Raw genomic sequence first — 24,959 nt, 5'->3', positions numbered from 1 at the left:
AACATCAAGAGAGAAAGGCAGTGCAGCACTTTTCTGCATGATGAACGTAAACTGGGTAAATGTTTTCTATGTATGTAAAATATGTAGATATATATGTAATCTACATATATATCTATGCATATATACGTAAATATATATGCACATATATTTAAATATATCATGCAACAAATTCTCAGCTTTCACTCACTGCATATATTTTTATAAAACAAAATCAAGGAAGATAATATTTAAGAAGAAGATACTTTCCTTAAATAATCTCCCCTCTAGATATTCTTCACGGTAGAGAATAATCTCATTAACAACAGTTATTTATCTAAAAATGAGATTAAAGTAAATATAGTAGTGTGTTTAGTAAAAAGCCTTCTATCTTTACAATCACATGTATATTTTATCCCCAGGAGCTGTGGGAGTTAATATGCAGAAAGTATATGAGAGGAGTCAAATAACTGGTACAGGGTATATGTCCAGTATTTGAAAATTGTGTGGTATTGCATTCCTTGCTCTTTTTCTGTGACTTCTCTTATTTGACCATCCCCCCATGATTCTGACTTTATTTTCCTTCTTTATTTATTATTTCTTCTTCTTCTTCTCATTGCTTCTTTAAGAGTTCGCATTCTCTTCCTATCATAATTCCTATTTCTCTTATTTTGTTGCTCTTAATCCTATTTCTTAGAACCTTCTTTTCCTTGGTTTTTACTTATTCTTCAAGCAAGGGAATAACCAAGGTTTAGAAGGATGGCATATACTGACATGCCAAGTCAGACTCTATACATTTTTAGATAAAGCACATTTTCTCCATTGTGACCCAGGTAGACCTTAGTGTAAGATGATTACATCCAACTAGGGATGAGATAAGTTTAGCAATAGTGATGGGGACCAGTGATCAAAATCTGAGGCATTTGATTTGACTTTGATCATTCAGAGTTTATGCTTTAAATTCTAATAATGCTTGATAGTTCATCTAAATTTTTAGTTCATGTAATCTAAAATGTATGTCATGTAGAGAGTGAAAGTTTTGACATGAAGGTCAACTTCTTTTTTTGTATTTTTTATTTTATTTTATTTATTTATTTATTTATTTATTTTTTAGAGGGAGTTTTGCTCTTGTTGCTCAGCCTGGAGTGCAGTGGCGCAATCTCAGCTCACTGCAACCTCCGCCTGCTTAGGTTCAAGTGATTCTCCTGTCTCAGCCTCCTGAGTAGCTGGGATTGCAGGCAACTGCCACCAACCCAGATAACTTTTATATTTCTAATAAACAAGGGGTTTCACCGTGTTGGCCAGGCTGGTCTCGGACTCCTGACCTCAAGTGATCACCCACTCGGCCTCCCAAGGTGTTGGGATTACACGCGTGAGCCAAGGTGCTTGGCAGAAGGTCAACTTAAAAAGACAAAGCAGACGTGCTTTTGCCTTCTAGTTGTATAGCTCTGGTTCATAAGCGCTTTATGTGTTTATACTTCTATTCTTCTCTCTAGTGGGCTGCCTCTTAACTGAATGCTGATGAGGTGATTTGTCTATCACTTTCATTTACTTTACAAATGCTCCTCGGAATACGAAACACCCAGTGAAAATAACTGAAAACATATTTACTTTGGTGTTCTCATCTGTGTGAAGGCTTAGGGAAGTACTTTCTATTCCCATTGTTCCAGGAGTATAGACCAATGCTACTGCTTCTTGTTTCATCATCATTGTAAGGTTTAGATGAAGGTGAGCAGGATTTAGGGGAAGGGCTGCAGAAGGGGATAAAGCTAATACACAAGTAAAGAAAGGTAACTAAGTAGAGAAATGTAAATTCCTCCTTTTTAAAAGCACGTAAACGTTCACTTTTCAGTACAAAACAAGAGAAAAATGGCATGTTTTCCATAGTTGTTAATATTTAATACTGAAATAACAGAATACTTATGATATTATGGTCATTATAATTCATGCAATTAAACAGATATTATTGCCTTTGGGAAACATGTTTTTATTGTCATTTAAATCACATATTAAGAAAATATTCTTTCTGTAATTTTTAGTTCCTCCTTTGCATTCTATCTAGGCACTTTTGATGTGTAAAATATCTATCCTTCTTACGGAGAGACAAGTATACAAATAGTTAAAGTTAGAATTAACAATACCATATTATGTGGGAAAAGCCCTACCCTTCTTTTAACAGGATATTTTATACCTGTTGTTTTCATATTAATTTGTTAAAGTATTAAATATGCCATCTAATTTTCTGGATCTTAGTTTACTTTTCTGTATACTAGTTTACTTTTCTGCAAAATTTTACTTCTACAATTATTTGAGATTTTACATCTATTTTTGAGATATGTAACTGTTCATGTACAGTTCTTTAACATATATGAAATTTATACTTTTTGACAGGCATTGTTCAAAGAACTTTAGCTATATCATATTAAACATGACAAAAACCTGATGACAAACTTTCTGTCTCTATTACGACAGGCATTGTCCAAATAACTTCAGATGTATCGTAGTAAGCATCACAAAAACCTGACAACAAACAATTTCTCTCCATCTATATCAACAAAAGTGACCCATAGTTTGCTCAAGATCAGAAAGCTAGTGGTTCCAGTGCTAGAAAGGGAAAGATCATACAGTTAATTCACACATTTATTTACAGTGTACTGTGTGCCAGTAACTACTCAGACTGCTGGGGATCACTGGAAAAAAAAAAAAAAGGAAAAAAACCTCTACCTTTGTGAAGTTAATCATTATCTATTTTACCTATGCTGAAAGACATTCAGTTTAGACATAATAGTTTATTTATCTGACAATTATAAAGCCCCTTGTTCTTTAGCCAGCTGTACAGCAATACAAAAATGTCTCACTATACATGCCTACTCTTTATAGAAACAAATAAAAAGTGTATACACATTGTGAGTTTCTCAAGGGCTGCTTCCTGCCATAATGCATTTCATATTCACAGTCAAGTGTCACAAGAGAATAGATTCTCACTAGTGATGAATATGGAGTTTTTAGCTGAATGTGTAAATGGGACCTTCTTTTCATACTGGGCTTAAATTTTTGTTTAAAAAAATAGAACTTCTCCAGTGATTCTGTTGAGATTAAAGGATTCATAAGTTTGTTCTTTTAAAGTTGGCCTGAGAATATTTAAATAAGATTTGCAAGTTTACTATATCATTTGCTTGATTGGTAGATACCATCAGAGATTTTTACTTTTCATTTATAGATGTATAAAATAAAATTATAGCAGAGCATGCTGTTATTACAAACATCTAGGCTTAGAGAGTATTTGAAATAACTAACAGAAAAAGGAATTGCAGTTGTACTTTAGGGCGTGGATATACATGCCGAAAGTCTCCTCTTGTTTTCATGTGTTGTTTCAAAGTTTATGAGCTGTGACAAGATCATGAGCAATATTTTAACTACAGAGAAGTAATATATTCTCAGCACTAATTTTAATGCAGGTTCCACAAGCAAGATGGCAATCTGAAATTTAATCTTATGAATGCTCCAAGGGAGAAATTGCAACAGTTAAACTTTGTAATAAAAAAAAAGTATACAGTATCTGGGTGGGCGCGGTGGCTGATGCCTGTAATCCCAGCACTTTGGGAGGCTGAGGCAGGTGGATCACGAGGTCAAGAGATCGAGACCATCCTAGCCAACATGGTGAAACTATGTCTCTACTAAAAATACAAAAATTAGCTGGGCGTGGTGGCGTGAACCTGTAGTTCCAGCTCCTTGAGAGGCTGAGGCCGGAGAATCATTTGAACCTGGGAGTTGGAGGTTGCAGTGAGCCGAGATTGCGCCACTGCACTCCAGCTTGGTGACAGAGCGAGACTCCATCTCAAAAAAAAAAAAAAAAAAGTATACAGTATCTACAAACTATACACGTTGCCATAGAGTCAAATCAGCACTCTGTCTCTTCTTAAGATATATTAAAATAATTATTAAAATATTTCAATTAATAAACATATTTAAGTATAAATTTAATAACCATTATTTTCATAAGTAAAAGCCATGGCTTATTTTCATACAGCATATCAATCATAATGCATCCAGTTAAGGTAATTTTTTTTTTCATTTTGAAACCATTTTTTTATGGGGAAAATATACATTCAATTGCTTTTTTCCTGCAAATTTGAAAATTTTCTCTTGATTACATATGTGTATACTTAAAGCCTATTTTTTTTTTTTTTTTTTGAGATGGAGTCTTGCTTTGTTGCCCAGGCTCTAGAGTGCAGTGGTGTGATATCGGCTCACTGCAAGTTCTGCCTATGGAGTCCACGCTACTTTCCTGCCTTAGCCTCCTGAGTAGCTGGGACTGCAGCTGCCCACCACCGTGCCCGGCTAATTTTTATATTTTTAGTAGAGACGGGATTTCACCATGTCAGCCAGGATGGTCTCAATCTCCTGACCTCGTGATCCGCCCGCCTCGGTCTCCCAAAGTGCTGGGATTACAGGCGTGAGCTACCGTGCCCGGCCTGAAGCCTAAATTTTTAACATGTTCAACGTGTTTGCATACATAATAAAAACACAAATGCATTATAGTTATTTAATGCATACAATCAACATGTTATTCTTTGTTAATATGAATCAAGAGAGCATGGAGATATTTACTACTCAGAATGTAATGCCAAGGGCTGCATTAGTTCACTCCAAAAATAATGGTAGAGCTCCTAGGTACTATAAGAGAGTGTATAAGGAATACTTTGAAGGATCTCATGCTTCTTATTCTCAGGAAAATACAATTTTTTGGTAAGATAGTATATTAGTCCATTTTCATACTTCTGTAAAGAACTGCCCAAGACTAGATAATTTATAAAGGAAAGGGGTTTAATTGACTTACAGTTCAGCGTGGCTGGGGAAGCCTCGGGAAACTTACAATCATGGTGGAAGGCAAAGGGGAAGCAAGGCGCCTTCTTCACAAGTAAGCAGGAAGAAGTGCTAAGCCAAGGGAGAAGAGCCCCTTATAAACCATCAGATCTCATGAGAACTCACTCACTGTCACGAGAACAGCATGGGGGAACCTGCCCCCATGATTCAATTGTCATAACCTAATCTCTCCCTTGACAGGTGAGGATTATGAGGATTATGGGGGTTACAAAGCAGGATGAGATTTGGGTGGGGACACAAAGCCTAACCATGTCAGATGGTTCTTGACCGAGGTCAAAACAAAACAAAACAAAAAGCTAGAATTTTAGTAGTACAGGAAAATACCAGAGATTTCTCATGTCAGAAGACAAGTGTGACCAAATATTTAGAGGGAAAAATGGACATAGTGTGTTAGAGGGGCAGTGATAGATGTAATATTTTTAGGAGGAAATAATGTTCAAAGTAAAATGCTAAAATATAAAGTAAAGAAAAGTCTAAGTATGTGAGTCAAGTATTTTTCTAGGATGACTGAGGATAATTATCTCAAAAAGATGCATTAAACCACCCTATTTCAGTGTTCAGCATGGGTGAACTCTGAAATCAGGAGGGAAGCCTAGTGAAACAGTACCATGGAGTCTCCAGTGAAATGTGTCGAAAAATTACCAAAAGTGAAAACAGTTCTTTGTTGTTGAAAATTTCAAATGAACTTATAAACAATAGTGACAAAGAGCAGAGATTCTTTTTATTTTTTTCTTTTGAGACAGAGTCCTGCTCTGTCACCCGGGCTGGAGTGCAGCAGTATGATCACAGCTCACTGCAGCCTTGACCTCCCTGGGCTCAGGTGACTCTCCGGTCCTGAATAGCTGAAACTACAGGCGTATGCCGCTACAACCAAATAATTTTTGTATTTTTATTAGAGAGGGGGTTTCACCATGTTGTCCAGGTCTCGAACTCCTGGCCTCAAGCAATCTGCCCACCTTGGCCTCCCAAAGTGCTGAGATTACAGGCATGAAACACAGTGCCCGGCCAAGAGCAGAGATTCTAATGACTTGTGTAGCAAAGGTCAAATGAACTAAGTGAATGATGGAGACTGGCTATTTGGATAAAGGAGATAAGCATTTTCATCAATTCCTTTAAGTTTTTTCTTGTTTGTTTTAGAGAATGTTCAACCAATATGAGCTTGTTCTGGTAGAAGTGTCTCTTAAATGGCTATATTTCTTCCACTTATTAAAATTTAACACAATTCATTGTACCCATGAGTTTTATGGGTACAATGAGTCAAGGAAATTTTGTTCTCACCATTTATAAACTGCTAAGTATTGTAGGAAAAAACTTGGTAGTGAATTAAGGCACAGAGACCTTGAGTCTATGGTCATTAACTTAAAAATATACAAGTCATACAGCAATAAAATTATATTACATATGCAAAGTACTTAGCACAATAATTATTAATTAGTAGGCATAATAATTGGAAATTAGTTAATTCTCTTAAAATGGACTTCCAACTTTTGCTGATTATCCCGTTTTTCATTCTATTCTAGTAACCATCAGCTTTACCACAGCCTAGTGTGATATCTTCCTAGGGTAGTCTTTGAACAGTCAGGGTTTAAACAGGATTAAAGAGAGAAAATTTTTATGGCCTGACAAATTAAAATTGTGCCTCTTTTTGTATAGCCAATTACAAATGAATTACTGAAGGAGTTAAATCAAATGCTTATTCTAGGTTTGATAAAACTAATGGGTAGCAATCATTTTGTGAGGGTTAGAAGTGAAATACTAAACAAAAATGTAACATAGTCACCTTGTATGTACATTGATCCTCAACAAATCAGCTTTTCAGATTAGTGGAGATTTATCTTAAGTGGCATTAATTTTAACTTGAATAGAGTAACCCTAGTTGCATCATGTATTGTCTTCTGTTGATGTGTTTCTGTTACCAAAAAAGGAGAGCTTTTATTACTGATTTTCTTCTTTCCTCTCTTTTTAGTAATTCAAGGGACACCTTTGCATTCCTCTCAATTCATAGCCCTTGTTCTTCTTGCTCTTCTCCTTATCCACCTTCTGTGCTTTTTTCTTCCTTCCTGACCTCCCTCTCAAAGAATTGGACGCAAATATTTGTGTTCTTTTTACTCTTAGGGTTGCTCATTTTGAATGTACAACACTAAGAGGATGTTGTTATTTTTTCTTCTGCACTGACTTCTAGAATCATTCACCAGGAGTCTGTTACTTGGTTAACAGTAATACAACTTGTGGTTGACTATTTTATTCATAAAATATTTTAATATTATTAAGTTAAGAAGACATACGTTGACAAAAGAGTATATGTTTATTATCTAAAAAGTACTAACTGCAATTTTCTCTTGTAACTATAGCCTCCTCTTTAGTATTTGGAATACTTCATTGGTAAAAATAGAGTTTACATACAACTCATTTATTATGCAATATAAAAATATTCCCTAGATTCGTTTTTGAACATCTACTTATTTACAGCTCAAAAATGCCACTTTTGTTTATATCAAGGTCAAATTTCACAATTTCTTTAACTATATTTTTGGCAATGTCTCTCCAAACTATTTCTATCACCTAAGTTTAAGATACCTAATAATTACAAACATTGCTGTCCTCATTAGAAAGAACCAATGGGTGGCTTTGTCAAGAAATCAGAGTGGAGTCCAAGCTCAGGGTTCTCTTAACTAGTTATATGATTACAGGAAGGACGGTTAACTTCTTTGAGCCAGAGATTCCTCATTTTTAAAACAGATGCTACAACAGCTCTATCAACTACCTGGAATTGTTGTGAGAATAAAATGATAAGATGAAACTTAAACTGATTGATAAATTGTAAAGCATTATGTTAATACAAGTTGTTGGTACGATTACAATTTTTATCACATGTAATTAGTTTCTTAGTTAACAAAAATACAAATTAGAACAACGCAGATAATGCATATTTGTATAATAAAATGATTTATAAAATATGGCAAGTATAATAGAAAACATGAAGTAATATCTTTTCCAACTTTTATATTTTCCCTCTGAGTTTTGAAATGATGATGTTATTATCTAAGTATGTTAATTATTAAGAAAAAATACTAGCAATTATATTTTCTAATATTTTAGTTTAATCATAAAATAAAAATTCTGAGAATCCAAAGACAATTTTTTTGTTATCTTTTATTACCTAAAATTGGAAGTAGTAATAGATTATGTTTGAGCTTTACAGTACTTAGTACGTATGTCTGCATTTCTTTTATTCTTGTTTTCATAATGTTTTCTTAAATTGTAAGTACAAATGACTACTATAAAGGCAGTATCCATGTGATTATTTTCAAAAATCTATATATGAGGTTTTTTAAAAAAGCAAACTAGTTAAAAACATAACATGTTTTTTGAAACTCAGTTAAAAAAAAATCCTAATCAGATTCAAATTATCTCATCAGTGTTCATAAGACCCCATGTTCTTATAGAACTCTAAGTTGAATTTAAGGGCTTATTCTATGAGAAAATGTCCAAACTTTGGGATAGTGATTATCAAATGTTATTTTGTAAAAAATTATGTGTGTATCCTAATGCAAAGAATTTCTGAACCCATTTTTTTGATTTTGAAATCTTGGTTCAGCACATTTGAAATAAAGCCCAGAGATAACTTCAAGAAACCCTAGTTTAGGGATTGTATTCTGCCAATTCATTATAATACAGGGAGAAATTTGTGTAGGAGGTTATTATATATATTTTTTATAAAGCATTGTGCACAATTATGAACACTTAAATAAAAACAGATAACAGTAAATAAATAAATACATCTAATTTTGAGGTATTTTTTTCATCTCATCAGTGTTTTCTAACACCAACATCTATGCTTAGTATTGGGGCTGGAAATTAGTATCTCAAAGAGTGAATACAGCTGTTTCCCTTTGGGATCCTAAAATTATCTAAACTCTAAACGTTACTTTAACATAATTTACTAGACTCTAAGAAGCTATTGTTAACTAAGGGATTCTTAAGCCAGTATTGCTTTCTTTAATAACAAAATACTTCTTTTCTTGTGTACTAGGGCTCACCAGGAGAACGTGGGTCAGCAGGTACAGCTGGCCCAATTGGTTTACCAGGGCGCCCGGGACCTCAGGGTCCTCCTGGTCCAGCTGGAGAGAAAGGTGCTCCTGTAAGTAATGTCTAGAAGAAAATATACTACACTGCTACCTTGTACACGTTATTAGTTTTTATTCGATAATATTAGCTTTTCATACACCACTGTATTCTCTCTCTCTATGTGTCTGGCATATAAATACACTGGCTTGTATATGTATAATAGAGAAAATTTCAAATTCAATTAAATGAGATGACATTTTCCCACACTTCATGAAACCGTAATACCTGTAAGGGAGTTGGATATTATTAATGTAAAAGGCTTCTCATTTTGCTTTAAAAAAAAAAAAGTGGTGAGTTTTCGATTAAAGCTATGCCTTGCTGCTTTACATTAGAAAAGGGTGAACTTTTTACACCTCTTGTAGTACAAATTCAACTTCAAGCATTTCCATAGTTTGTATATGAAACTCATCGAAAGTAGCTGCCCTTCTCATGTAATTTGAGCTCTGATCACCAGTGAATGAGACGGGGAACATCTGACCAATTATTTCATCTAATATTTATTGGATTTTAATGTTTTATATTTACATGACTATGGACTCTATTCCACTTATTAGATTTAGGTTTCTTTGTTAAGATTTATTCTCTATTTTTGTTCCTGGTTTTGATATGATTGTATTTTTAAAAAATAATTCTCTCTTTCTACAAGATTAAAATGCAAACTGTTTCAGTAAATGTAGATAAAAAGTATTGGCTCTGATACACAAAAATGTAAGTTTAATATTTTTATATACTGGTAAGTGTTGATATATAAAATTAAGCTTAAGCTTATATTCAAAAATACTCCTCTATCACTAAGACTTCAGTTTTATCAATTTGATTTGCTTTCATTATCTATGCATTTTCTCTGATTATTCTGTGATATTATTCCAATGTTTCTGTTTGAGACCATTTTGTGCAGTTTTAACAACACTACAGACTGGGTAATTTATAATGAACAAAAATATATTGGCTCATGGTTCTGGTGGATGGAAAGTCCGAGCTAGTGGGGTCACATCTGGTAACGAACTTCTTGACACATCATCCCATCATAGAAGGACAAAGAGAGCAAGAGAGAGAAAAAAAGTAAAAAGAAAACAAATTCCCTTTGTTGTAATGAACCCACTAATGCAATAACGGCATTAATTAATTTCACTTTGCTCTCATGGCCTAATCATTAGGCCCCACTCCCCTGCACTGTTGCATAGGGAATTAAGTTTCCAAAAGATGTTTATTGGTGACACATTCACACTGTAGCAGTTAAAAAATTAAAAAAAAAAAAAAAAAAAAAAAAAAAAAAACGTTTCCTGTAATCCGTTACCTTTCAGAAAGAGTTAGAGTGTTGGAATGGGCCATGCCACCTGTGGATAGAACTTTTAGGTGACAGAAAAAGCACTTTCAATATGCTGAGAAAATATATTTCATAGTGTACTGTGTACTGGGAGAAGATAGAAAATAGATTCAACTCCTTTAGTACAAGTTAGTTTAAAAATATAGGGAACACATATTTTGTACAATACACTAAATAATGCATACAGAGAAAATAGATATAAATTGCTTTTTATACAAATTGAGAATATACTAATTAGATAGGTCAATATTTCTGTGAAGGTAATATATTGAATGGTAGGTTTTAAAGTGGATAATTACCTTAGCTTTATGAAGAATAAGTAAATTATTGAAATAAAGATCAGAATATGGAAAAGCATTGAAATTGATAAGAAATTAATTAGGTGAGACAGATGAAAAATTATTGACATCCGCCTTTGTGAGAGCCAGGATTCATGCCTGAGTTTTGTTGGTAATTAGTGATATCATAACTAGGGAAGGGAAAAGGGAATGCCTTGCTTACCCATCCTCTTTCAGTTATCCCAGCCAAGGACAACAACTCCAGGATGTTCATTCCTTTTTCTATTAGCCAAAATTAGCAATTTAGAATAACTAAGGGGTAGGCACTGCATTGTTAGCATTATACTTTTGAAGGAGCTATCTGCTTAGGAACAGTGGCATGAAGTGGTAATAAGAATGTTCAGTGAAAGGAGTTATAGATATATATTCAGAGGTTTAATAAAAACTGATGAAAATGTTTGGCAAAATGTTATATCTAGCCTTTACTTCTTCTTTTTTCCAAACAAATTTTAGATCTTACCTCTGCTGATCAGCTTATGTTATCAAAATGTTATGCAATTATCAGCAGGTTTACACTTGCATTAAAAAAAGAACCAGATCCTCTCTCTTATTTTAAAAGGTTTAAAAAGTAAAAAAAAAAAAAAAAAAAAGACAAGATGGGGCCTGTGGAAGACAAGCCCTTGGTCCACCTACCTATCAACCCTGCTTCCTGGAATGGAGAAATGTCCTAAGTAGCATCCCTATATTAATCAGTTAGATTAGAAACTCTGGGAGGTGGGTCTGGAAAGCAGGTAAGAAGAAAGGGGCTAAAACCTTCTCCAACTTAATGGCATTAATAGAAAATTTTGATAGGGAAACTGATTCTAATGAAAACTATTAGTTAGATGCAAAGATTACAGATAAGGAGCAATTTTAACTATGCATCTATTTGGGGACAGTTGTAGAAATTGGAGGAAAAGCTAGATCTAAAACACAATGAAGTCAATGCACTAACTATAACTGAATTAGGCAATAGTAGCTTGAGATTTTAGGAAATATATTCTCCAAATACTTATTTACAATTTCTAGCATGTGTGTGTGTGTATAATTGCAGAGAGAATAATCAGTGCCAGAAATGTAAGTCTGGGAGTCATTTAAAATAAGAGTGATGTTTAAAAGCATATTTTTGGATTACCATATGATTTAATGTTGAGGGAGAGCAGAAGTCTGGGCTCAGTCTTAATGGAGAATTATAATGGTTGTCAGTTTCAAAAGCATCTAATAAGAGAGAGAAATAGTCCACGAAGTTTTTTTTTTTCTTTTTTTTTCTTTGTGTGTGTGTGTGTATGTGTGTGTGTGTGTGTGTGTGTGTGTGTGTGTGTGTGTGTCTCCAGAGGCATGCCATCAAACAGAACAAGAGATAAATGAGTTCCCTTTTGTGGGATGTTGTAAAAGATCGAGAATACAGAAATCTGAAAGACAAAGAAATAAAGAGACTGGGATTTTACCTGCTGGACATTTATAGCTTTAGGTTAATTCTAAATTGATTCAAAAAGAAAAAAATGGGCTATATAGCAGTGTAAATCACCTCAAGCAAGGCATGGAACCCATAGAAAAATGAGCAGTAGGTGGAAGTACTAGTAAGATTGAATGCATTGCCTCATTATTATTATTATTGTGTGGTGCATATATTTATCTACTTTATCAATAATCAGAAAATAATCGGTGGAAAAGTTAAGGAGTTAAGGAAATGAGAATAGACTCAAGTTGCCTGCTTGAAGACAACCAGAAGTGGGTTGGGAGCTAGCCCTATCATTTATTTAGTTCATGATTTCGGTTAAGTTATTTGACATCAAAACCTCTGTTTTCTCATCTCTGAAAAGAAGATAATCACAGTATTTTGTGAGGACTAGATAAAATTATAGTTCTAAATCATTTTTCAGAATTGTGATAAGTGTTCAGAATAATTACTATTAGTAGTAGTATTATCATTACCATCAGTGTGTGAATCAGAATGCCATTAAAAAGGATGATATAATAAACTGCTAATAAATACATAAATGAGCTGTTGAGGAAGGAGTGATGGATTTTGTAAATTGTAATAAAAGTTGTGGGTGGGAGTATAAGTTAAATATAAGACCATGCCAAATCAAACAAAGGACATGGGGATGTTTAGCTAATCTATCAACTTTTAAGGGAAGATTTAGTTATTAATGTAAATGGAATGTTAGAAGTGGTGAAATAAAGACCGACTACAAGGAGAGATGAATGTTTCCAGTAGTTGTATAGATTGTGGGCCAAGAGATACATAATGGAGGAAGAGTTATGTCATCTTGAGGAATTATAAATGGCTAATATAAATTTAGAGTGCTATAGATCTGTTGAATTTCTCCCAACACCACATAGACCAGGGTCAGAAGAAATGAATGGCAGGTGATTCCTGGCTAGAGATTATGTGTACTATAATGAAGGCAGAGGGAATATATCTGCCTTATTTACAGGAAACCTTATACAAAAGGATTGACTTTTAGAGTTTAAGGCTAGCAAGGATTCAAATTAAGGGGAGCTATCTGAATCAACTATTGTATTTAATATAGTGAAGTTTACTGTGAATAGCACAGCACATCCTTTGAGTATTGATAGATTTGAAATATCATATTTGTTTGAAGAAGATAAAAGGTCTCCAGAGTGACATCAGGGGTATCCCTCACATAATAATTATGGCACCCTTTTAGAAAACAAGAACATATGGAACCCAGGCAAGTAATAAATTAGTTAACAATTTAATTTTGCCTTATAGATAGTGTTACTTTTGTTGTCATTAATTAAGTAATGTAGCAACAGTTCCTTAAGTGACTACCCTGGTTCACAGGCCAGAGATATACAAGAGAATGCAAAATTAGGCACAGTTCCTACCCTCACATAATTTACTATCTGATAGGGCAATCTGATAATATGCAAAGAATCACTAAATACATATATAATGACAAACTCAGGTTACTGATATGAAGGGAATGTAATGGTGTATGTCAGATTATAGTAGAGAGACCTGCTAGAATTGGGGCCTTTTCTTGGACAAGGCATTGATGGCAAGATGTAAAAGATGAGAAGGAATTAACTGTGCAAAGAGTTCTCATAGGCACATTCCAGGCCAGAGGAACAAATGTGCTCAGGCAATGTCACAGGAAAGGACATGGCATCAGATTTAAGGGACTGAGAAAAATGTCTAGAAGGGACTGAGAAAAATGTCTAGAAGGGTTGGAATGTAGAGAGCAAGGTTTGGGGGAGGCTAGATGTGTTTGGGCAGGTAGCAGGAGCTAGATCATGGTAGGCTGTACTAAGCCGTGAAGTTTTTATGTGAGGAAAAGTAAACAAGTAAATTTACCTAAAAATGTAGGTAACATGATCTAATTGGCTTTCTGGATGCAGTGTGATGAATAGATTGGAAGGAAGTAAGAATACACATGGGGAAAGACAAGAGGTTGTTTTCAGTAGCTCAGAACAAGGATACCAGTATTTTAGAATAAGGTGTCAGTGGTGGAGATAAAGTGAATATATTCAAGAGACAAATCGGAGATCAAATGTACAAAACTAAGTCATTTTAAAGGAACAGGAGATGTTAAGAGAAGTGAGGGAAAGTGGGGTCATGAAAAGGCAAAATTCTAATGAGTTGTAGATTCCCAGCTTGTATAACAGAAGGACAGAAAGGACCTCTGAATGCCATCAAGAATATTGTCTTGTGCAAAACTGATGAAATTTTGACTTTTAGAAAATAATTTATTTTAAACTATGAAAAAATGTTTTATTGGAAACAGAAGTTGAGTTCATTATCAAGGCACTTTTTAAAAGATTACACAGTATAAGTCAATTTAAACATGAAAATAATGCCATTTTCAAAAACCAGGAGAACCAAAACAAACACTTAAAAGTAAGAAAGTTACATATGAAACATGTAAAGCATATGGCAAAGTTGGACATATGAGCAAGTGCATTTTTTGATTTCTAAGGCCTAATACCCATTGCACAGCTATGTCAGTGGCACGAAGGAAGGGGAGTAGAGGCTCAACAAAGTTTTACAAACGTAAGGGATCTGATTTGTCAATATGTAATAATTGCATGTTTGAAAGAAAAATTCTAAGTTGGGTCCTAATTATTTTTGTGGATCATAGCCTAAGATTTATAAGTGATTTTAAAAGAATAGTATTCTTAGTCGCAAATGAAGGTAGGGATCATGTATCATTTATTCTTTAAAACGTTTTTTTAAAAAACATTAAACAATATCCTTGTCAAATATAGAAGCTAGATTATTACTCCTGTAGCTTCACTTCAAAACTGTAAAACTGATGATCTTTGGATATTCAATACAGGGAGAAAAAGGTCCCCAAGGGCCTGCAGGGAGAGATGGAGTTCAAGGTCCTGTTGGTCTCCCAGGGCCAGCTGGTCCTGCCGGCTCTCCCGGGGAAGACGGAGACAAGGTTGGTATTCGTTATCCATGTTAGTAGATCCTGTGAAAAAGCTTAATTTTTGTCAAGAATTCTAGATAATTCGAATCTTTATGATTAGACTCCAGGTGGAAGTTTACCTTTTTCAAAGTTTCACACATATTTTCATATGCTCAAAAGTTTTATTTAAGAGGTTCAGAATTAGTATCTGTTCCATAAAAGAGTATGTGATATATAAACAGAAAAATCAAGTAAAAGAACAGTGGTAGTGAGAAAAATTAGTAGATGCCAAAATTTATTTATTTTTAAGAATATCCTGGCCGGGCGCGGTGGCTCAAACCTGTAATCCCAGCACTTTGGGAGGCCGAGACGGGCGGATCACGAGGTCAGGAGATGGAGACCATCCTGGCTAACACAGTGAAACCCCATCTCTACTAAAAAATACAAAAAACTAGCCGAGCGAGGTGGCGGGCGCCTGTAGTACCAGCTACTCAGGAGGCTGAGGCAGGAGAATGGCGTAAACCCGGGAGGCGGAGGTGGCAGTAAGCTGAGATTGTGTCATTGCACTCCAGCCTGGGCACCAGGGAAACAAGAGCAAGACTCCATCTCAAAAAAAAAAAAAAAAAAAAAAAGAATATCCTTCTGAAATGAATATAAAATAAAAACATTAATTATATGTATATGATTAGCCCTCATGTATTGCATATTGCACAATAAGACTGAAGAATGAGCTACATAGTTACTTGATAATCCTGTTATCATGTACCAACATGTGAGTACAGACTCTAAGCTCCTAATTCCAAATGTATGGCTGTGTGTTAAATGTTTCGGTTGAATATATTATTATATTATTTTAAAATATTATTTAAAAATATGTAAACCAGCAATCTGATAATGTGCATCATTTTAGCATTTGGAAAATTAGCAGAAGTAGTTTTGCTGTTATTTTGTTTTTATTTTTATTTTTTACTTTTTTGAGAGATGGAGTCTTGCTTTGTTGCCCAGGCTGAAGTGCAGTGGCGTAACAGGGCTCACTGCAGCCTCAAACTCCTGGGCTCGAGTGATCCTTCCACCTCAGCTTCCCAAGTAGCTGAGACTGTAGGCATGCTTCACCATGTGCAGCTAACTTTTTAAAAACATTTATTTGTAGGGCAGGGTCTCACTCTGCTTCCAGGCTGGTCTCAAACTCCTCAGCCAAATCTTTCACCTCAACCTCCCCAAACCCTGGGATTACAGGCATGAGATCCAGCACCTGGCTAGTAAAGTAATTTTTGGTTAATGTGTAATTATAGATTTTATAAATCAGTGTACTTCCATTATCAGTTTATGCAGGTAATATTTGAGACAAAATTGATTTTTTAAATTATAAATTCAGTTGTAGTATTCTTTGAAGTTAAAATGACTTGTCTGTTAACATTAGTCAACACTAGAAAGCTAGAAGCAGAGGGAACCCAAGATTTTCCATTTTAAACAGTGACATTACACACTAGCATGTAATTATATTAAAGGTAAAAGTTAACTGATGATAATTAAGACAATGCAATAGCATGTTAGAGATAAACTGTAAATCAAATCTTTCAATTTCAGGGTGAAATTGGTGAACCGGGACAAAAAGGCAGCAAGGGTGACAAAGGAGAAAATGTAAGTTTCCTACTTTTTACTGAGAGAGCATTATTTAACACCTTTTCCTATTTACCATTGATATTTTTATATCGTACTACTTACTTTCCTAGCCAAAACTTATAATACCAATACTACATTACCTCTGCAGTTATATAATTCTATAATTTTATATATTTGTGAAGTTTTCTATTTCTGTGATTAAGTAAAGTATGACAATTGTAGGCCATTATTTATAACTCTGCTATAGCAAATGAAAGAGTAACATAATGAAATAGTCTTTTTTGTAAGGTTATGAGAAATTATATATACAAATATTTACCAAAATTAATAGCATTACTATGTTTTACATGCATACAAATTGGTAGCTCATTCCTGTATATTATAAATACTTATTTTTAAATTTTCCTTTAAATCATAAAACTTCAAAATAATTTTGGTTGCCCATTCAAACGGTATGTTCACTCTTGTCTTTATGATGTTTTTCTTTGGTCATTACCAGTTTACATTCTCTTTAAAGTATGTATTTAAACATGTTCCGACTTCTTAAATGAACTATATTGGATGATGATACTGTCACGTGCTTCAGCATTTCCTTGGTAATTTATACTTTCTAAAGAATATCTGTGGACATTACTTTCTTTCTTTCTTTTTTTTTTTGAGGCGGAGTCTCGCTCTGCCGCCCGGGCTGGAGTGCAGTGGCCAGATCTCAGCTCACTGCAAGCTCCGCCTCCCAGGTTCCCGCCATTCTCCTGCCTCAGCCTCCCGAGTAGCTGGGACTACAGGCGCCCGCCACGTCGCCCGGCTAGCTTTTTTGTATTTTTTAGTAGAGACGGGGTTTCCCCGTGTTCGCCAGGATGGTCTCGATCTCCTGACCTCGTGATCCGCCCGTCTCGGCCTCCCAAAGTGCTGGGATTACAGGCTTGAGCCACCGCGCCCGGCCGACATTACTTTCTACGTTCTTTATTTGCACTTTTTTCCCCCTTTAAGTGTTCATATATTTGCTCTCCAATAGAAACATAAATTGGGGGCGCACAGAGATACGTCCTTCAAGTATTTTTTTTCACCTAGTATAGAAGTTTATACATTATCACCAGCAATTTGATTCTAACAGACCAATCTGGTTCCATTTTGTGATCCATCAGTCTGATGCTTTTAGGGTTGGAGTTACTGCCTACTTTAACACATAACTGAAAGAAGGTTTTTATTACAATTGATTGAATCCCAAACTGAAGAGTTACTAAAATCCTATGAGATGAATGTTTCTAACTAAAAAGAAAACTCTAGAATTAAAAGAGAAAAATCTTGCAGTAATAATTGTAGTATTTATTGCATAATAGGCTCTGGATTCATTTTTATATGCAGTATAACAAAACATCAACAAATAGGTGATAGCACTGATACTCTAGATCCGTACTGTAAAATTATGACAAGAGATTGTGTACAGAAAACCGGCTGCATATGTTTGATGAAGTTAGTATTGACTGTAAATTTACAAAATATATTTTGGTGTCTGCCTTAGTCTGTTTTGTGTGGCTATAAAGGAATACCCAAGGCTGGATAATTTATAAGTAAAATAAGGTTATTTGGCCTACAGTTCAGCAGGTTGTGCAAAGAAGCCTGGGGCTGGCTTCTGATTGGCTTATGGTGAGGGCTTTGTACTGTCTCAAAACATGGCAGAGAACTTAAAAGGGGAAGCAGGCCTGAACAAAGACAGACCAAACCCCACAGGAGTGCTGACTTTAAAACAACCCTCTTTCATGGGAACTAATTCATTCCTTCAAGTACCAATTCAATCTCCCCAGAGCAAGAACTCAATCACTATGTAGCTATTCCTTATGGATCCATCTTAAGAACCCAAACCCCTCCCATTAGGCTCCACCTTCAACATTGGGAATTAGATTTCAACATGAGGTTCAGTGGGGACAAACCATATGCAAATGATAGCAGTAAATTACTTTAGATTCCATTTAGATTTCTTAATGATAAATAAATACTATTGATTTAATTTGACTACCTTATACACTTGACAGAAGCCACATTTTTAAAAGTTTTATTTACTCCTTAAAAGCTATGCTAAAATGACTGCATGGCCATTATTTGGGCCAGCAAATCTCAAATATTTTTCCTCAGGACCCTTGCATACTCTGAAAGGTTTCTGAGGAGCCCAAAAAGCTTTTGTCTATATGGGTTACTATAATATGAATGAAAACTGATATATTTAAAATATTTAGTGATTGATTTATTTAAAAATAAAAATAAGAAGCCCAAAGCACTTTTAATAAAAAAGCTATATTTTTTCAAATAAAAATATATAGTCCCAACAGTAGCATTGTTACATTTTTTTTGTGCAGCTTAATAGAAGAAGCTATATTCTCATATCTAGTTCAGCCTGTGTGTGGTGACATGTTTTTTTGGTTGAAAACATGAAGAAAATCTAGGCTCACATAAATTATGTAGTCATAAAAGGGAGGAGCATTTTCAGTAACTTTTCAGGTAATTTTGAATATTCTTTGATTTTACATAGGAATTTTATTAGTGGTAGTTTTTCTTAAAGGTCAATTGCAAAACAGAATTTGAAACGAAAACAGTGAACTTTTTGTGCTATTGCTTTATATTCCACTGCTCTATCTTGCACGTTGATGACTATGTTTCATACATAATTTTGTAATACCCTTCATTGATAATTTGGAAATTGTTAGTTTCCTAGGTACAGTCCTCAAAGTATTGATACAATTCTTTATGCAATATCAATATCATAGGAAAATACTTTCAGATTGGGAAGATGTAAAGCCTGCAATGGCAGATGAAAGATTTCCAAAATTCTAATTTTTGTTTTAAAGTTTAAATGTTATTGATAGTCAATACTGTCAGTTGTTTTCTTTGAAATCCAAGGCTTCCTTAACATTGAATAACATCTACCAAAATCATACTTATTATTTATAATCACAGTTATTATTTATAACTGATTATTTATAATCACATTTATTATTTATAACTGTGATTATAAATAATCATAGTTTTTCTGTCAGCTGCTCTTTCAAGTAAAAATTGTGCTCCATGTGAAATTTAGTGTTCCATGTAAAAGTTCTGCCGGCATTTCAAACTATAATCCAAGTGTTTTTTTTCTTTGAGACAAACACTGTACTTCAGTATGAGGCAAAAATAATTTATGTATGTCTTCAATTTGTCAAAGGAATATGAAAAGACACATATTCAAGGTCAATATTTAATAATATTAATAACTATCAAAGCCTCATCAATACAATTACATCCATAACATTCTTGGGTGGAACAGCCATTTTTATGTTGACTGAGAGTATATCATGATAAAACGCAACTAATGCTTTTACAAATGGTAGCTCCCGACGTGATTAGCGCTAAGTTACCAGCAATTTTATTCACCATAGATTTTACGTCATTAGTGTAAAAGTCTATGTAGTATAAAGGACAAATAATGCCTTACTGTTGTTATGAGAAGAGTTATGAACTAGCGGAATCCTAAAAGGATATGAGGAACTCCCAGTGGCCCATGAACCAGATTTTCAGAATCTTGCTTTAACAGTTCCCCCACAAGTAGTAGTTTTGATACAGAACAATACAGTTCAATGACACTTTTATTTCTTTAATGCCTGAGCCTTTTATATTGCCTGACCAGTTACTAATGTCAGAGAATGAGACACTGAAGAAATAGCTATGCATGTAAGACTCATAATGCCTTTTGAAAACTACTGCTCCAAGTAAGAGGTCCTGGTGTACTTAATATATAGCAATTAGTTTACATGTGTATGCATATGTGAAAATTCCAAATTTTCATATATCACTACATTCTATCTGTATAGAACCTTCAGAATTCTGATGTTCACTCAGAAGATAGTATACAAATTTTTCATGAGCCCTTTCCTAATCATATTTATCTCATTAAAGAAATCTGATACTTTGAAAATTTTCAAATGTGAATCTTATAACTTGATTTCTGTTAGCATAGAAATCTATCTTGAAGATTACAGATAAGAGTGCTTTCAATATATGTCAACTTAAAATTGATTTCAAATGTGAAAGTTTGAGTATCAAGAAGTAAAATAAGTAATGATTGCACTAAATGCAAAAGAGTTCTATGTGATGCTTCTTTCTTTCCAAAGGAGTGCAGAAATGTTTGATCTTGGTAGGCTAAATGTTCTGTTTCATATAGCTGAGGCTTTTCTGGCTTCACTTTATAGATTACTTATTTTTATCTCACTGCAGGGTCCTCCTGGTCCCCCAGGTCTTCAAGGACCAGTTGGTGCCCCTGGAATTGCTGTAAGTATTCCACATTGTTCCATAAATCTAAATCCTTACAGCTCCCTGGTTAAATTTATATACTGTCCCATAACCAGTCAATTTTTTGGGGTAATGAGTTTTGTTTGTATGTTTCACATTAAATCGAATTTAAATGATCGAATATAGCTAGCCAAGCTGATTCTTAGAAACAAAACATATTGAAACTTCATTTTAAAATAAGTAATAATTTGTTGAGAATTCCTTAATATGTAATAATTCAGAAAATTGTTTCCATTATTAGACAGCTTTTGCTTTATGATCAAATCAAAATCAGTCATAATCCAGAAGCAAAGAAAGTAAGCAAAACAAACAATAACATATTGGAGCAGATAATGGGAATTTAGTCTACTTTCTACTTGGTTATTCTTAAATACATCTGCTTTGGTTAAATTGGAAATGGTCACATTTTTTGTAATGGTCCATATAATAATGATTTTTTTCCAGTTTGGGACAATTTTTCTTTCTCTTCTCTAGGGAGGTGATGGTGAACCAGGTCCTAGAGGACAGCAGGGGATGTTTGGGCAAAAAGGTGATGAGGGCGCCAGAGGCTTCCCTGGACCTCCTGGTCCAATAGGTCTTCAGGTAAGATGCCCCTGTCATTGTTTACTCCATCATTTCTACCTACTTCTCACCAGGCTTTCTGGTGGATGTAAAACAAAATATTTTTTTTCTTTTTTCTACGTAAGAACTTGGGAATAATGTTTATTCATAAAGATTATTTTATTTAAACGTGTAGCTGAACTTGAAATCCTTGTTATCATGTATGATTAATTCTCCTGAACGTGTATCAGGGCTGGTTCCTGATTCTGGAGTATTTTTAGCCCCACTTTAATTATTACACCTCCTTTCTTCACTCCTATTTTATTTGGAAAATGAGCTACAGCTTTACCTAAGTCTGCTGCTTAGAAGTAAGATATTAGAAGGGTTCTTTCATACGACTCATAAGAAGATAAGTTAGTATTTCAGACTGATAACAATAGGAGGCACACAAATTCCTAGGGAGACAGGGATGGATCCCTGGAGAAATTCGACCTATGACTCTTACTTTCAAGATGGCTAAAAAAAATTAGAAGCATTTCTCAAAGAAATGGGATCCTGCCAATAGCAACTGCCATCAGCATATGTTAAACAATAATAGGTAAACAAATTAACAGTCGATCATTTAAGATAAATTATTATTATTTTAAAATTATAAGTTAAACTTTATGAAGCATATCCAGGAAAAGAAGTATTAAATTGTAGAACACTAACGGCTGAGAGAATTCTGTTCAAATCTATCTTACAATTGGACTCTTAGACACAATGTTCCAGAGCGGACATCTTCTTTCTAGGTTGTTTTTTACTTTGCACGTGATGTTCACTGTTTCCTACGAACTTTGGAAGCATTGAGCTTTTTTCTTCCACTTGCTTGTTCTATCTCTTCCTAGTGATCCATGCAAAGGTTGCAACATTTTGTCTTAAATGATATTGAGTTACCACATGAGGATAAATTATCATATATTATTAGTATTAGAAATGGTAAATTAAGTCATCTAGTTCACTGAACCTAGAAGTTTGTGAAGTTGTAGAAAAGTATATGTAAATTGAATTTATATAAACAGTTCATATCTTTATTTTTGTAAATATAATTATACAATTACTGTTTTTGATATTAAATAGCTTATTATATGCATAATTACACAAATTACATTATAAACACAGTATAATGAACTATTACTGTTAAAATACTCAATGGATATTTATCAGATAACATGATTTTTTAATTGTCTCATTTTATTTTAAGGTCAAAATAATTCCTTTTAAACTTGGAAAGTGAAAAAATTTTACTTTCATATTTGTCATGTTTAACTCAGTTATACTTGTTAGACAATTATACATAAACAGTGATAAGTACCAAATATCAATATGTGTGAGAAGCACACATATTTGAAAACAACAAGACATTAAAATTAGATTGCCAATGGATATATTTTTTTCTTTTTTGCATTTGACTAATTAGTCTGAATCCTATAAAACCACAATTTAGAAACAGTTCTCATGATTAAAGAAGGTGTCTTAGGTGTCTTGTAGGTTATATTTATAAAATATTCAATACAGTTATCATCTTCATTTCCACAAAGTAAGAAACGTGCTTTTTGATGAGGGTGACTCAAGAAATCAATTCATTACAATTGTGATTATATTTTCCCACAGCTACTTCTTTAAATCAGGAAATTGGATGATCCTAATGTAATTAACATGTTCACAATTGCATCTGCCTCCTTTAATTGAGTCTTCGTGGCAGAATAGATATTAGCAATTATAATAGACATAAAATAATCTAACATTCAGATGAAATGTCTTGATTTTTCAATTTGATGTTTACTATCATCTGCATATGAAGGATATACACACACACATATATATGGAGGGAGAGTACATTCTTGGTCTAACTTCATTTTCGACTCATCATTTAAGTGGCAATGATTTTAAATTGACAGACCTTAAAACAGAAACTCTCTATGCATAAATTACCTCCTTGGAGAAAGGTAGAACATTTCATGAGAACTGATTAACCCTAGAGTGCCTTTCAGCGTGTTTAGTTCCATGCAACAAGAGATTTTGACTCATTATGTCTCCACTGATTGTAATAATGATAATTTTCTGTCTTAATCAATACAAACTATGATCTAACTTAATTAAAAAGAAATAATTTTTTTTCTATTGGGATATTTTTATTGAATTAATTGGAATAATTATTTGCATAAAAAAGATGAAAATGTACAACTGGGTTTGTAATAAAAATAAAACTGTGAACTAATATTGACATACCTTTTAATTTGGGGATACTAAATTAGATGAGCCCTATCCTAAAAGGGTGTGAAAACCTGGACAGAAAATAAGGAATGTAATTTTTAATTTATTGTGTTTTTGGAAACTTAATTATGTTTAAGTTGTGGTATATGCTATTTAAGAAAATGGTGTTAAAGTGAAATATTTATTTCAACTGTGTTAAAATATGCATGCATGTTTAAGAATTTAAGTTTATGTGTTTCATCAAAATCAGAATTTGAATTTCTGAAATTGACTGACTTAGAACCTAAAATTTTTTGCAATCACCTACAAATAATTTTTAGGTCAATAGGATCTGAGAAATACTACCTGTCTTTATCTTCCAGAAACTTCACTTATAATTCTAGAAACAATCATCAGATGATAGTAACAGTTTGGGGAGTACATATAGCAGTCTCTTTTCTTAGACATCTTACAGACATTTGAGAAAAAATAAATGAAATTCTGATACATATTTTTTGTTACAAATTTGTAACTAAGATTTCTTTATAAAAATGAATATATGCCACAAGTAAACAAATATATAAATACATTCAGTAAAGTACCCTCTTTAAAAACTGAAAGTCACGTGGATATAGTAGGTTATAAAAACAATTTTGTGCATTACCAACATTAAAAAATGAAATAGAACAGGATAAGAAAAAATAGAATGAAAATATCAAAGGCTATCATCTATGCAGAAGGCTAAGTACTGCTTTTTGAAACTCATGTTTCAGCTACTTTATATGTGCATGGTTAGGGAGCATTAAGTAAAATGTATTTTTCACAGTGGCTCACAGTCAAATAATATTCAGCAATTGCAGTGCAGTGTCAAGAAGTCAGTAATGTCACTAAAGTACTAGCAGTTATTTAGAACTTTTACATTGTTTGTATTTTTATGTCTAAAATAGATTACACCTAAAATATTATTATATAAACATTAAAAATTATGTATTGCATATATGAGATGTATTAATATATAATTATTCTCTGAAAACATTAAAAAATGAAAAAATCCCTAATCCTACAATATTAGAAGTGATTACTATGTTTGCTATTTCTGTCTGATAATTAGCATGCCTATTCTAGATACATATTTTACAGTTAAAGTTATACCATGCATATTCATTTTTATTTTTTATTTATTTTATATATTATTCATGTTTAGAGTATTAGTATCACATTAATAAT

General features: G+C 33.5%; 1 protein-coding gene across 1 annotated transcript in view; it reads left to right on the top strand.

Annotated features, from left to right (window-relative positions):
• The window catches only part of COL11A1 (collagen, type XI, alpha 1), a 220,804-nt gene that overhangs the window by 148,478 nt on the left and 47,367 nt on the right, over positions 1 to 24,959 (top strand). The window contains exons 42-46 of the mRNA XM_011935227.1: positions 8,897 to 9,004; positions 14,943 to 15,050; positions 16,605 to 16,658; positions 20,883 to 20,936; positions 21,432 to 21,539. Coding sequence (XP_011790617.1) covers positions 8,897 to 9,004; positions 14,943 to 15,050; positions 16,605 to 16,658; positions 20,883 to 20,936; positions 21,432 to 21,539 — 432 coding nt within the window. The remainder of the gene's footprint in view (positions 1 to 8,896; positions 9,005 to 14,942; positions 15,051 to 16,604; positions 16,659 to 20,882; positions 20,937 to 21,431; positions 21,540 to 24,959) is intronic.

Source organism: Colobus angolensis, unplaced genomic scaffold (assembly GCF_000951035.1).
Source record: "Colobus angolensis palliatus isolate OR3802 unplaced genomic scaffold, Cang.pa_1.0 Scaffold141, whole genome shotgun sequence".
NCBI classification, from domain to species: domain Eukaryota; kingdom Metazoa; phylum Chordata; class Mammalia; order Primates; family Cercopithecidae; genus Colobus; species Colobus angolensis.
Note: the sequence above shows the minus strand (reverse complement) of the source record. Positions and strands in the feature narration are given on the sequence as shown.